Raw genomic sequence first — 15029 nt, 5'->3', positions numbered from 1 at the left:
AAATAATCTTTAATATCATCTCTGGAAAATGTTTTATATAAACGGTCAAAGTTACTTTGGTTCTAGAAACTTGATATAGCTTGAGGTTTTTTCAATATTCCAGTATAGAAAACCAATGTTGGTGCTTTTTCATAGGGATTATAAAACATTTTAACAACATAGGCAATAAATATTTGAGTCTTTCAAAAGAAAAGAAGAGTATTCATGTTACTCATTCATGGGAGGCTCTGGCTTGCATTCCTTCTAAGGCAATATTACATTCTAGTTTCCTGTGCCTTTGATGTAATCTATTTACTATTTGTCTCCATTTGGCAATTTCTCAAAAAAAATACTAAAATTAAATCTTCTAATCAGCAATATTGATCTATGTTTGGCATTTGTTTAACTTTCTTGTATATGGTTTAAGGTATCAGAAACTTCATTTCATTAGTTTTTGCTACTGTTCAAAGCAATTTTATTACAAAATTGGTAGATGTAATGTTGACCCTCTTTCTTAATTTATTTCACGGTCACATGTGTGTTTCAACTGAAATACAGCCACGAGGGTGAGGTTTGTTAGGGTGATTGTTATTTTCTGGTAATGATCATAAAGTAAGAAAAAATTTTTTGTGAACATTTCAATAAAATATTTTAAGCAGTGAATATATTTTGTGTCTCTATCTTGGTTGGGAACTGTATTTTCTCCAAAGTAAAACTCTGCTAGAAAACTGTAGAAGAGAAAATATGGGTTTATATTTTTGCTACATTTTTGTTGTTATTAATCGTCACCTGAGGACATTTTTTCCATTGGTTTTTTGAGACAGAGTAAGGCAAGGAGAGAGAGAGAGAAAAAAATTGATGTGAGAGACACACATCGATCTGTTGCCTCACTCATATGCCCCTTCAGGGTCCAGGGATTAAGCCTGCAACCCAGGTACATGCCCTTGACTGGGACTCGAACCGACAACCCTTCAGTGTGTGGGCCAATGTTGTAACCACTGAGCAACACCCAGGGCAATATTTTTGGCACTTTTGATTTGTAATTCAAATCCAGAATTAGAAAAACTAGTATTTTATTTTCTTAGATCTTCTGTGATTTTTTTAAATTGATTTAGATGTAAGCTCTCAATTGGAAAGGTTGCAATAAGAGGGAATACAACATGGTAGCCGTAGTCTTTTTTCTCTGTTTTGTAAACACACATTAAGTTCTTAGGTCCACAGATGAAAATGATAAAAGATAACTAATAGAGTAGGGTTTTTTTTCAAGTTTTCTTATAACTTCTATGAAATAGAAGACGATTCATGAGCTCAGAATATTATAAAATAACATACTGATAATTTAAATTTTAATGTAATTTCTTATATTAATTCAGTAATCCTAAAAATATGAGTGGGTATTTTAGTACAAGAGACAATATTGTTATATCGAAAAATATATGATTGTGAAAAGCAAAGCTATTTTTTGTTTATGACAATGGGTTGTTTAATCCATCAGTAGCCTTGAAATAATGAAATCTTTTGCTTGCTCATGATTGAAGACTAAACAACACCAATCTGTGTGATTTAATGTTATTGTTACTATTCATTTTAATTATATTGGTGTTTAAGATTTTGTGAGTATTAAAATTTTCTGATACGTATAGTACTATCATATAGTTTCAGTTTATTAAGTCAACACTTATTTAATGTAAAAAATGTGAGGTACTTTTAGAAATGGATCCTGACCTTATGAATATTATATTCTAGATTGTATGATTTTCAAACATTTTGCTTTATAGCATGAAACATTTTAAGTTATTACAGTGAAAAGTTAAATTGTATTGTCAGTATTCAAAAGATGTAGTGAAATTGCTTTGGTTGGGTAAAGTGCCCAGAGTCCCATGTGCTCTCTTTTACTTTACTTAATGGCCCCAGAAACATTCTCATGGGATCTCAAGACTCTAAAAATAGTTTGAAAACCACATTCTGCCTAGAAAAAAAGAAACGAACACATCAAACATTAATAATATAGGTTAGGAGCACAGATTGTGAAGTTATACTGCCTAAATACATCTCTGCCACTTATTAGTGTGTTATCCTATACCTTAGGAGTTTTGTGGGGATTAAGTGAGTTGATGAATATAAAGGTTGTAGGACAGTGACTGGTACATCATAAAAGAATTAGATACTTATTAGATTTTACCTGTTTTTAAATTCAAGGTATTAAGTAGATTGACTGGAAAAATTCTAAATTCTATAACCTCTGTGTTTGTTCTTTTCTACAAGTCTTATTGCACTTTGGCTGGACTTAGTGAATTAAGAAAGAATGGAATATACTTTTAATTCTTTTTCACTTTTTATTACTCAACAATGGCATTTATCATCTGCTCTATTTTCTGAACTGTGTTAGTTTAGTTTTCCCTAGGCGAACTGATAAGCAAGGTATATAACATGAAACTGTGTGTGAATATTCAATCTATAGGGAACTCAAAATTCTTGTTCAGATTATCCCTGCCCTCAGCTTCCTGAGTAGTTATGATTCAGGCATATACAACTATGTCCCAGTGGTACAAATAAGTTAACAAAATAGTTTTCTTGTGCCCTAAATATATTACTCCCTTGAGAGAATGTCTAATTTTGTTTTTGTTCTTTTTTTTTTTTATTGGAGGTTATTTTAATTAGCATTAGTTGAGTAGATTCAGGAGCACTCCAACCTTGTCTTTTTCATTGTCAAGGCCTAGGAGGCTCATGATTGGCTTCCTGGAAGAGGCGGATTTGAAGCAGGGGAGTGATATGGTCTTTTCCACTGGAAAGCAGCATGGCATAAGATGGTTGTTTCAGACTTTTTACTTGGAAGTAATAGGGCTCTTTAAATAGACTCTGAGAAGTCATTGAAAAAAAATAATAATCAAGGACCTGCCCATTATTCCTATCATACAATGTAAAATCAATTGTGAATTCCAGCATTTTTAAGATCACCTCTTTTCTGTGATCTCTTTGGTTGGGAAAAAAATGTATTCAGTAAATTCAAAAGAATGTAAAATAGAAAGTTTAGTTTTAAAAAAAAATTTAAAGAGAATGAGTAATACTACACAGAAATAAAATTCTTTTAAGAGATGAGATTCTCATTAAGTTGTTAAAACATAACGTAATCATTACCAAAGCTATTTTTTCTATGTTCCAGTACTTCATGGCTTTGAATATGATTAAATATAATGCTATTCTACTCTCACCTTAAAACATTCTTTTTGCATTTATTGGAACACAGATTCTTAGAAGCCCAGTGTAACATGAAGCTTTCTAATTTTATTCAAATTAACCAAACTTAATAGTTAAATGAGTATAGTTTCCATTAATAAAAACAAACACTTAAACCCTGAGACACAGGACTTTTAAAAAATACTTAGGATCTTGTAGAAAATTCCCTCTTGTGATGCACTGAGAATGTCGTTGACTAAAATTCACATAGTTCTTCTTAGGGCATATTTTTATCTGATTCAGGAAATTTAATTCAGTTATTTGAGTTCCTTCCTTATTATGTGCCAAAAAATTACATGGCATACTAGCATCAAAAATATGTTAAATCATCTATGAAATGACAACTTGATCAGGTCTTCTTTCCATTTTGATAAAAGTAAAGAAATAGAAACTACCTTACTTTTATTAGATCCATTCACTTTCTCAACACAAATACCATTGTTTTTACTTTTCCCATTGTTTAACCTTGGGTAAGGGAGAAGTATCCCTTTTAAAAGAGAAAGAGGAGTAGGAAAAGAGACCCTGAATTCCCAGGAAGATTATTTTGGGAAAGAATATATATAGCATAGTTCTGTAAGAATTTAATTTTTATAACTGGGGGAGAAATGGTATTTCTAAAAGAATGCCTTGCACCTGTGTAACTTGGTTAATAATGATTTTTTTGTCAAGAAAACATGCCTTTCTTAACCTCAGACACAGTGGGGATCAATCTTATTTTCCTGCTCTTCCCATTCTTCCAAATTAATATAAAAGTTTTTCTAGGATTGATGCTTCTATTTCTGATAATGACAAATATTTTGTCTCTCCCTAGTTCTATAATAGGAAATGACATGAGTATAGAATACAGGGAAAGGGAGGAGTTATTTCCAAGGAGTTGTAAATAAGTACCTTTGGTTCTAATACAGAATTGTTTTACATTACTCTGGCTATAAAAGAGCAATATCAATTTAATATAAATATATTCATTAGTTAGGATTACTTACAGTGATCACATAACAGTAGTTATTAATATGATCAGAAGTATCTTGAGTTAATATTAATAACTATTTTAAGAATTTTTATTTGTAATGGAAAGGAAAATATGAGAAATGTCTATCTGTAATTTATCATGGTAACTGCAAATTTGCTCCCCTCCAGAAAACCAAAGGGAAAGAAAAAGTGGTTCTGGATTACTTCTATTACCTAAAAATTAAATAATTTGTTTTCTTGATGTGGAAATCTTTTCTAAGATGTAATTTCCTTTTTTATTAAAATGTATACTAACATCATTAACACTATATGGTTGAACGTTTCTAAAGTGTGTCAGGCTTATATTCTAAATTATAAATTGGTATTATTGAATAGTGTCACTAGAAATATAGGATATTGGATTAATAGAGTCCTTAAAATAAGAAAGCTACCCTAAATCCCTATTATGGGCTTGTCTTATTGTCTTTTACCTATTTGGGGTTTTTTTTTGCTTTTATTTTTTTTGTAATCCTCACCTGAGGATATTTTTCTATTTATCTTCAGATAGAATGGAAAGGAGGGAGAGGAAGAGAGAAACAGCAACAGGAGAGGACACATCCACTGGTTGCCTCCCACACGACCCCCACTAGGGCCGGGGTGGAACCGCAACCAAGGTATGTGCCCTTGACCAGAATAGAACATGCGACTCTGGTCTGCAGGCCAACGCTCTTACTGCTGAGCTAAACCGGCCAGGGCTTACCTACTTTTTTAATCTATACATTTAAATTCTAGTCGCCTGAAGCTATGCTGTATTTATTACTAAATGGCCTTCATCTATTGGATTTTTTTAAATGTTACTTATCTTCAGGTTATCTATTTTCATTTGTCAGTAGAAATATTTGTGGTAGTGCTCATTGCCCATGACTAACTTTATTAGTGTTGTTACTTTGCCAGTAAGGGATACTTAGTTCAATATTATTTCAGTACAGTACATATGAAAATCAATTGCTCATTGTTATCAATCATCTCTTGACAATGATTTGTGAACTACACTGAGCGGAGAAGAAGGAGTCAGTTGAGTTGGTTACTGTAAACCATTGCTTTAATTAATAATACTTAAATAAATTACTATTCTCATAAACTCATTAAAATATTAACAGCCCAGTAACAAACCTGCAGCCTCTGATAATAATAGTACCCTTCTTTGCATAGTGCAGGCTGTGTTTCATATCATTGTCTCTCTTTTTTTTTTTTATCCTCACTCGAGGACATTTTTCCATTTTTGTTAAGATAGAGTGGGAGGGAGGGAGGGGAAGAGAGAGAGAAACATCCATGTGAGAGGGACACATCGAGTGGCTGCCTCCTGCACAACCCCAACCAGGGCTGGGGACCAATCGCAACCGAGGTACATGCCCTTGACCAGAATGGAGCCTGCGACTCATTGGTCTGTGGTCCAATGCTCTAACTGCTGAGCCAAACCAGCCAGGGCTCATTGACTCTTTCTTAATTCTCTTCACAGAGGTGTTTGAATAAGGACTTAAGATATCCTTATTTCACTGATGATGAATTGAGGCGAGAAGTTTAAGTGACTTGTTACCCACTAAGACAAGTTAATAAATAAATTAAAGCCGGGTTGTTATTCAGAGCATTCTGAGATATCTTTAAAATTAGACTAATCAACTTATAAGAAACCCTTAATAAATGTTATATTTTGGTCAAATATACATAGCAAAATTTACTATTTTAACCTTTTTTGTTTGTCTGTTTGTTTTGTTGTGGTACGTGCCCCTAGTGGGAACCAAACACGGGACTCTCTGGTCCGCAGGCCAATGCTCAACAGCTGAGCCAAACTGGCCAGGGCCATTTTAACCATTTTTAAGTGTACAATTTAGAAGGATTAAATGTAGTAACATTGTTATACAAACATTAAAAGTATTTTTAAGTTCATGCCAAATACATGCCCCCCCCCCCCATAATACAAGATGCTTTCATAAAGTAGTATTAGTGTTGTATAGTTCAAAACAATTTTCCTAGGTTATATATACACTTATTCATTTGATGGTAAGAATTTTCAAAACAATTCAACTCCTTTTGGAATTGTTTTTATCCTAAGCTGTGACCAAAGAATAGGTTTGAGTTAGGCAGTGGAGAGACAGGGCAATAACATGGGCAAGTTCAAGAAACCAAAAGGTGAGTAACCCATGGAATAATACTTGAAAGGGAGTGGTATAAAATAAGTTTGAAGTAGGCAAAAGCCAGATCATGTAGGGGGAATTTGGATTTCAATGTATTACAAAAGCATTGAAAGTTCCAGGCTGTTGTCGTTACATCTTGTTTATTGCAGTGATCTCCTAGCTGATTTCTCTGTATATACCTGTAACCCCTATGTCTTCAAAAAAAGTAGCCAGAGTGATCCTTTTTTTGTTTTGTTTGTTTTAATCCTCCCTCGAGAATTTTTTTTTCCATTTATCATCTGATAGAACAGGAGAGACACATCGACTGGTTGCCTCCTACACGACCCTGACCAGAGCCAGGGACTGAACCACAACCAAAGCACGTGCCCTTGACCAGAATCACACCCACAACTCTTTGGTCCGCAGGCCTATGTTCTAACCACTGAGAAAAACTGCCCAGGGCGTGATTCTTTTCAAACCAAAGGCATTTTCTGTTACTCTTTGTCTGTAACACTAAATCCTTTTTCATTTCACTCAGCAGAAGCTAAAGTCCTTAAAAGAGACTATAAAGCTTTCTATGATCCAGCCCCCTGCTATATTCTTTTCTACCACTTTCTTCCATCCTCACTGGCCCTATTGCCAAGAATGTTCCAGACTCAGCATCTCTCAGCTTTAAATTTCCTATACCTGGAATGTTTTTCCTCCAAATATTTGTATTTCAGCTCTCTCATTTCCTTTATATTTCTGTTATCAGTCAGATTCTTCCCCACTTACTTTTTATACAACATTGATTGCCCTCCCTACATTACATACAGCAATCATGACCTGTATGTATTTGGGTTTTTGTCTCTCTGCCTCCCCCCCCCCCCACTTCCACTGCACACACACACACTCCATGAGCTCAGGGTCTTTGTTTTATTCATTGCTATAGCCCCATTACCTAGAACAGTGTTTGGCATGTAGAAGGCACTCAAACTAATGGAAAGTGAAGGAAATCACAAGTGTACCCCCAGTTTCTGACTTGTACATCATAATGATAAACATTTAATGAAATTGGAGTGGTAGGAGGAGGGACACAATTGGAGGAGTAAATTTGTGGTGGGGAGAAAATTATGAGTTAATTTTAGGACTACGTAGTTTGTGACACTCATGAAACATCCACATAGATATATCATAGGCAGATGTATATTCTGTTATAAAATATAGACCAGGTCCTAGGTTTGAAATAAAAATATGGCTATTGTAGATCATATTTAAAATCAGTGAAATGATTGCATCTAAAAGAGGACATCTATAAAAAAGAGGTCCCAGGACTAAGCCTTACAAACATTTGAATGGAGGCAAGATATTGTGGCAACAGGAAAAAAGATATTATGGATGCAAGTAGTTTCTAGATTTTGTGATGACTTCCATTATCCTAAAAATATGAGACCACATCATTACTTAAGAATGAAAGAGTAAACTTTTTGACAATATTGTAATCTCATCTGAAATTGGAGATCAATTTAAAATGGTATTAATTTGTTCACCTGAGATTTCTTTAGCAGTGTTCAGCTACATGGTGCATAAAATAGATGACTAAGTTCATATAATAAATAATTGGATTTATCTGGGATTGGACAAAGGAGCAAAGCAATAAAGAGCAACTAAACTAGTTTTCTTGATTTTATTAGGCTAATTCATTTAGCTAATCCAACAAACACTCATTGAATCTCTATTATGTGTCAAGTATTATTCTAGACATTGTTGGTACAGAGTTGAAAAAGACAGTGCCTGTTCTCTAGAAGTGTAGTAAATGAGGTAGACATATAAGTAAACAAGATACGGTAGAACACATGATCAGCCAAATGTGGAACCAAACAGGGAAGAGCCATTTGTAGGGAAGTAAGTAGGGTTTCACCAAGAAGGTGACATTTGAGTTGGGTCTTGATTTCATCTGGTAGAGGACATTATTCATTATGACTTTTGTTTTTGTTCATGTACTCATGAATTACCAGAGGTACAACTATAACATAACTTATGCTTTTTCCACCACAGAAATCCCTACCTCAGAAATCTATGTTACCTTAGCAAAAAAACAGTGTTCATACACTCAGTAAACACATATTGGCACCTTCTGTGTCCTACATATTGATGCTTTTTCATATGCATGCCAGCTCTAAAAAGGAGAAGTACCTAAAATATTTTAAGCCATGACAATATCAATGGAACAAATACATAGCCTCCTAAAGTAATTACATCAAAGATGATGTTAATTTGAATTTTAAGGGTTTACAGGAAAATCACTTTTATAATCATCTCATATATAATTAAAAATATGTCTCTAGCCTTCATTTAGAGAGATTTTGCTTTGAATATAAACTGAATCATTAACACATACACACTAATATATATATATGTATATTCATTATGTATATATGCACAAATATATATGTGTGTATGATATATATTCTACAGCTTTGGAATATAATTGAGGTATTATAAGTAATTCTTCAGTAATTGCCTGGGGCTTTTCTGAACATTATATACTTTGCCAATAGAAGGCTTTCAGTAACTGTTTTTAAAGGAAATTAAAAACAATTTTTTAACAAAAATGTCAACTAATTTTTTATAAGGAAATTTTTGATAGTAAGATACATATACTTTAAAATTCCACGTTCACTTGTTGAATACCATACCAAAAGTGTCTCTTTCATCTTCCTGGGACATCTGTTACCTTCCCTGAGACTTGTGCCATTAATGGTCTCTTCTTTGTTCTATATCTTTAACCTCACCTGATCACAGTCTTTCTTTCTGCATACATACATGGTTAAGTCTTTTTTTAAAACTAGGTACAGGGGTGGAGTGAAGAGGAGCCTTGACCTTGAAAAGGGTGGTCTGCTTTCTCCTTAACTTTCTCATCACTCATTCAATAGTTCTCATCTCTGCAGCATAGTATAGAAGTTAAAAGTATGGATTTTGGAAACTGACAGCTTGAATTCAAATCCTAGTTTTGCCACTTACAACACCTTGGATAAGAAGCTTCTTAATTCTTCATCTGTTAAATGAAGATAGAAGTGCTTGGCACATAGTAACGATCATTTAAGTATCAACTGTTGTTATATTACCACTGTGACTGTCATACCATCCCATAGAAATTGCTTTTTATAAGGTTACTCTTGATCTTCTGTTTGCTGCATTCTTTACCTTTGAGAAGTTGCCATTTCCTTATAACAAGTCACAAATCTCTCTCAACCATAATTCTCTCTCCTGAGTTTACCGCCAATATATAACTATTACATAGACGTCCTGCCTAGCTAATATTACAGATAACTCAAATTCAACAAGACTAAACATATTTCCCCCAGAGATCTCATCCTTATATTCCCTTATAAGTACATCCATCCACCCAGTAAACTCAAGTTAAAAACCTGATCGTTTTACTGCCTCTTAAATATCACTTCTATTTATTTTTTTCCTCTCTTGTCAGTACACTGTCTCAATACTTGAGCATCTTTTATGTGAACTATTAAAATATATCTAGAATTCACCTCTTTGTTCCATCATTTATCCTCTTCTAGTCCATTTAGTAGATTTCTTTGAGTCATTGTTTTAAAATGCAAATATGATTATGTTACCTTCTTGCTTAAAACTCATTTCCCATCACCTAAAGGATAAAATCCAAACTCAACCCTGCCTACCTCTTTAGCCAACACTGAAGGTTCTTGGAATTCCATAAGTTTCAAGCCTCTTTGTATATACTGTCACCTTTTCACTAGTTGCCTTTCTTACACCTTCTTTTCTCTCTCGCTTTATTATGGCAAATACCTATTACATAGTGAGAATCATGAAAGTAGAGACTGCCTTTGGTTTTCTTTTATATCCCCAATATTTGGTATACTGTCAGATAATAGTAAGTACACTATAACAGTGTTTCTCACAATGTGTCTATGAAGGCGACAGGGCTGGTCGGCAGTAAAATAAGTATAGAAATTAAGAGTAAGTGATGCAGAGCTTTTATAGCCATTTGACAGGTTAAGTTTATATTTATTAAATCTAATGAAAATGGGGCTTTGGTTTTCATTTGTTGTTTTTTTAAAATATGTTTTTATTGATTTTTTTTTTTTTTTTAGAGAGAGGAAGGGAGAGAGATATAGAAACATCAATGTGAGAGAGAAACATTGATCAGCTACCTCCTACATGCCCCCTACTGGGGATCGCGCCCACAACCCGGGCATGTGCCCGGACTGGGAATCATACCGGGACCTCTCAATTCATGGGACAACAATCAATCCACTGAACCACATCGGCCGGGCTTGTGTGTTGTTTTTTATTTCATTTTCCTAGTGTTTCATCACAGTCTGTGACAATCTATAAATTTTTATTAAAAAGTACTTCTTCCACATAGGTGGTTTGAGAAAACACTGCATTAGAAAACTTAACCATGGAAGGAGACTTGAATTGGGGTGGTGAACACACAACACAGTATACATATTATGTATTATAGAATTGTACACCTGAAACCTGTATAATTTTATTAACCAATGTAAACCCAATACATTCAATTTACAAAAAAAAAACTTACCAGAAATGTTTAGAATTTGACCTGTACCAAATAAATAGTTTTAAAAAGAATTATAGCACAGTAAATATATATATATATATATATATATGTGTGTGTGTGTATATATATATATATTTTTTTTTTTTTTTTTTACTTCTTGCAATTGGAGGGTCAGAGACCTACCAATATATGTAAAGTCCCAAGAAATACTACAATTTATGTTCCACTGATGTAGCTCATGGCAAAGCACACCCCCACAACTGTGCAAATAGTTTCTTGAATGATTTCAGTGACTGATATGAAAAAAACATATTTAAGAACATTATTTCTGTAGAACATTATTTCTATACTTCTAGAGACTCGAGATAATCTTCTGTTCATAATAAATATTTGTTGAGTGATTATTTAGATAAATTTAAAGTTGTTTTTATTATGAAAATAATCAGAAGCCTTCATGGTTCATGCTATCACATAGATGGTCTTTAAATTTCTGTTTCATCTCACCTTAAGTAGTTATTGGATATGGGCCTAGGGTAATGAAATGTTACAGAGAATTATGTAACTTGGTGGTTTCTCTTAAAAAATGTAATAAATCATTTAAACCTAAAAAAAAAATTTTTCTGCTGTATGTCTTTGCAAGAGAACTAAAAGATCAACAAATAACACAGTTCTTAACACCCATTTATTAAAAAAATGTCTCTTTACTGAATATTAAGTGCAAGGGACTGAATACACAAAATTATAAAGAATTATTGTTTTTTTTCTTAAACCCTTTGACTATCTTGCTTGCCTAAAATATTGGCATTCATTTCATTATGAGCCAGTTTTGAGTTAATAATGGGGTAATAGATAAGATGCTAGACATTAAAATTGAATTCATAAGCTTTAGTTTTTTAAAATAAATATAACTTACAGTAATATTTATTAATGTTATTGGAATCATTTAGTTTTAGAATGCTTCCCATAAAGTGAATATCTAAACATAAAATTCCTCATTAAATACCCTGTTACAAAAAAAAAAAAAAAAAATTTAGGCAATTGCTGTTATAATCTAGTAGTTTTAAAACCTCATTTAAATACATGTACCAAAAACTTTATAGCATATTTTTGGGGGTGATTATTATCATTATCATAGAAGCTTTCAAATTTATCTATATTGCAAGAGGTTCTTCTATCCAATTTCTGCATTTAGCTTTTAAGATGAAAATCAGCCCTGGCCAGTTTGGCTCAGGGGTTGGGGCGTTGGCCTGCGGATCAGAGAGTCCCGGGTTCGGTTTCCGCTAGGGACACGTATCAAAAAAGGGGGGCGGGGGGTGAAAAATCCGTGGTATTTATATAATTATGGCTTTTTTAACACTGATATCTTTAGTTATAGGATTTACTCGTGGCAAGTAACAGGGTAGTCTTTTTGACAAACTTAGAATTCTCCTTTCTCAATTCTGAAGATGAGGAGGGGGGATATCTCTGACATTTCTTTGCTAGCAAACAAAATGTTTCCCATAGTTCTTTACCTCCCAGAGCTTTCATATAATATTCTTTATTGAATTCAAGTTATGTCTAAAGAAGAAATCCCATAGACTTTGTAGGAAAGAGTGACAGCAGGGACTTTAAATGAAGTTTAATTTTATCCATGCATTAAACATATTGACCAGATTAATGACATACGTTAAAATGTTAGAACATTCCTGTCTTGTTCAAAAATGTTTCCTTTAAAACTACTTTATATAAAATTTTGATATTTTAAGTAGAGTGTATGCCAGTTCTCTCTTCACTGAGTAGTTGGCGGGTGGGGTGCCCACAGATAAAATTAGGTTTTTTTTAACTAAATAAATAAAAGGAAAGTTATATGCACTTATATTTTATTTACCTAAATATATTCTTTAAAGAAAGCTTGAAGAGAGAATAGCAATGCAAAATGGACAAATAGAGCTAGGGTTGTATTTGCTTTCCCAAAATAGGTGGCAAAGCTTCAGAATTGATTTCTCAAATGTAATGAGATTTGCCTGTCCTGGGGGAAAAAGTCACAAAAGATAAAACCTCAGGTGTTTTAAAATATCTCATTTTTTAAATCTACTTGACGAAGGGGCAGGCTTATATTTGTAGTACTTTATTGTAAAGGTGTTTATCACAGTTTCCTATCCATCTATTTAATTACCACACTATAGTCAGTATCCCAATATTAACAGAAGGCTTCAGAATTATACAGTACCTTTTTAGAATGTTTTTACTATTGTCATGACAAATTGAAAAACAGTAACATGGCAAATATGAAAATTCTTTATTTCTCTAATCTTAAAATCCAGATAAAAAAATTGGGGGATATTCTAAGGTTACTTTAACCATGGATTACTTCATATTTGAAGGGTTATGAGGGGCGTTACATTTTGATCAGTTACAGAATGAGTTCTGCAACTCAAAGGCTTTAGGTAATCAAAAATTAAGTTTGTTTTCTTTCCTGTTCTAGTTACCGGTTTACTAAAATAGTGAGCATACATGATCACTTGAAAATTGGGCTTCTGGAGCACCTGAACAGAAAGGGAGTGGTTCATATTCAGCATTACAAAAGACAACTTTCTCTTTTTGAAGGGGATTACTTTGGCTATTTTCCAGGTACTGGGGAAATTCCAGATTCATTGCAAATTATTGGGATGGCTACTAATTATTCATTTCCTAAAACATGTTGATTACCAATCTGAAATTTAATAATATAGTAGAACTTTATTTCACGGCATCAGTTTTTTAAAACTATATAGAACTTTATAGTGAAATACAAAATTAAGACTCTTATGAGTCACATATTTTTTCAGAGAGCTCTAGAAACATCAGTCTTATTGATGAGAGCATATTTAATAGGAGAACTTTTTGAAAATAATGGAAAAGCAACAGGATTTGTGCATGCATGTATAAGGAAAAGTTATGTGCAAAGCATTATAGTCTTTCCAAATAATTAAAAAATACAGTTGTATTTTATATAATATTCTAATTTTAAGGAGTCAGGTTAAGGATGAAAATTTATAACTAGAGAGTTTCTCATTGAGAATTAAAACTTTATAAAATAGTGGAATGGTATACACATTCTTAAAAATTGTTCTTCATTGTGGCAGTGGTTAAAGGTTTATATACATTGAACCATATAGCAGAATGTGTACTTGAGAAATTTGGTTATTTAGAAGAATTCTATTTAGAATGTTTATATCTTGTTCCATGTTGAAGATTGGGGGGAAAGAGTCTTCATAAAAATATATTTCTAACTACTTTTGCCTTCATACATCTTTTACTTATAGGGATTTATCTTGATAGTTGTTGGACATTCACGATAGTTATTTTTCTTACTAAAAAGTCTCTTTAGGCATTATTTGGACTTCTATTTTTGACTTGCAAACCTTTTAGATGGGTTATAGTTTTATAACGGTGCAATTCAGATTTCTTTAATCAAGTGTTTTCTTCTGTTCTCAGTCTCTGTAAGGACTGCTTCTAATCTTACTACCATACAAATTTTTATTCATTCAACACACTTTATTCAGGTACATGCTAGGCATTGTGCTAGATCCTAAGGTACAGAGGAGAATAAGACATAGACTCTGCTGTCAACATAAGTTCATTGTAAGTGAGTTCAAGATATAGAGTTAGCCCAGAGGAAAGAATATTATTAGTTCTTTCTTGAGGTGCTAAGGAATATGTAATATTTCTAATAGTCACTGAGATGAGTGTTAAAGAATAAGTAGTAATCTTACAGGGCAAGAATATTCGAAGGAGGGTAGGAGTACATGCTAAGGCTCAATTTAATACATTAAACCAAAGAATATGTCTTAAGATGCTAATTCAGATTTATATTCAAGAATACTCTTATTACTTAGTTTCCATTTCACATGCATATGTAAACACAAGTAGAGGACCACAAAGCCACTTTGAGGGAAAAATATTTAGCCATCGTGTCTGCTCACGAAATGATTGGCTTGCACATGCACCTGCCGTTTTCATCATTCCTTATGAATCAACAACTTTTCATAACAGCGTGTGTCCTGAACCTTTCAGTTAGACAACTAGTCATTATATCACGAAGGCTTAATTAATGAATGCCCAAAGCCTACCATATAACTATGAAATTTAATTTTTTAATACTTAGATCTTCAAATGCTCTTGTCAGT

The 15029-nt window shown here is 33.1% G+C and overlaps 1 protein-coding gene across 13 annotated transcripts in view; it reads left to right on the top strand.

Moving 5' to 3' along the window:
- USP15 (ubiquitin specific peptidase 15) overlaps positions 1-15029 on the top strand; it is a 118936-nt gene that overhangs the window by 69193 nt on the left and 34714 nt on the right. For 3 of the 13 annotated variants that reach the window (XM_036251857.1, XM_036251859.1, XM_036251858.1), the window contains exon 1: positions 13348-13491. The exons of 9 other annotated variants lie outside the window; for them this stretch is intronic. Coding sequence is in view for 1 of the 4 variants with exons in the window: in XM_036251862.1 (XP_036107755.1) it covers positions 13346-13360 (15 nt within the window). In the remaining 3 variants the exon portion in view is untranslated. Of the gene's footprint in view, positions 1-13345; positions 13492-15029 lie in introns of those variants that run through there. One more of the 13 variants, XM_036251862.1, reaches the window with a different exon arrangement.

The sequence above is a fragment of the Molossus molossus genome, unplaced genomic scaffold (assembly GCF_014108415.1).
Source record: "Molossus molossus isolate mMolMol1 unplaced genomic scaffold, mMolMol1.p scaffold_m16_p_10, whole genome shotgun sequence".
NCBI classification, from domain to species: domain Eukaryota; kingdom Metazoa; phylum Chordata; class Mammalia; order Chiroptera; family Molossidae; genus Molossus; species Molossus molossus.
This window is presented reverse-complemented; position numbering and strand designations above follow the sequence as displayed.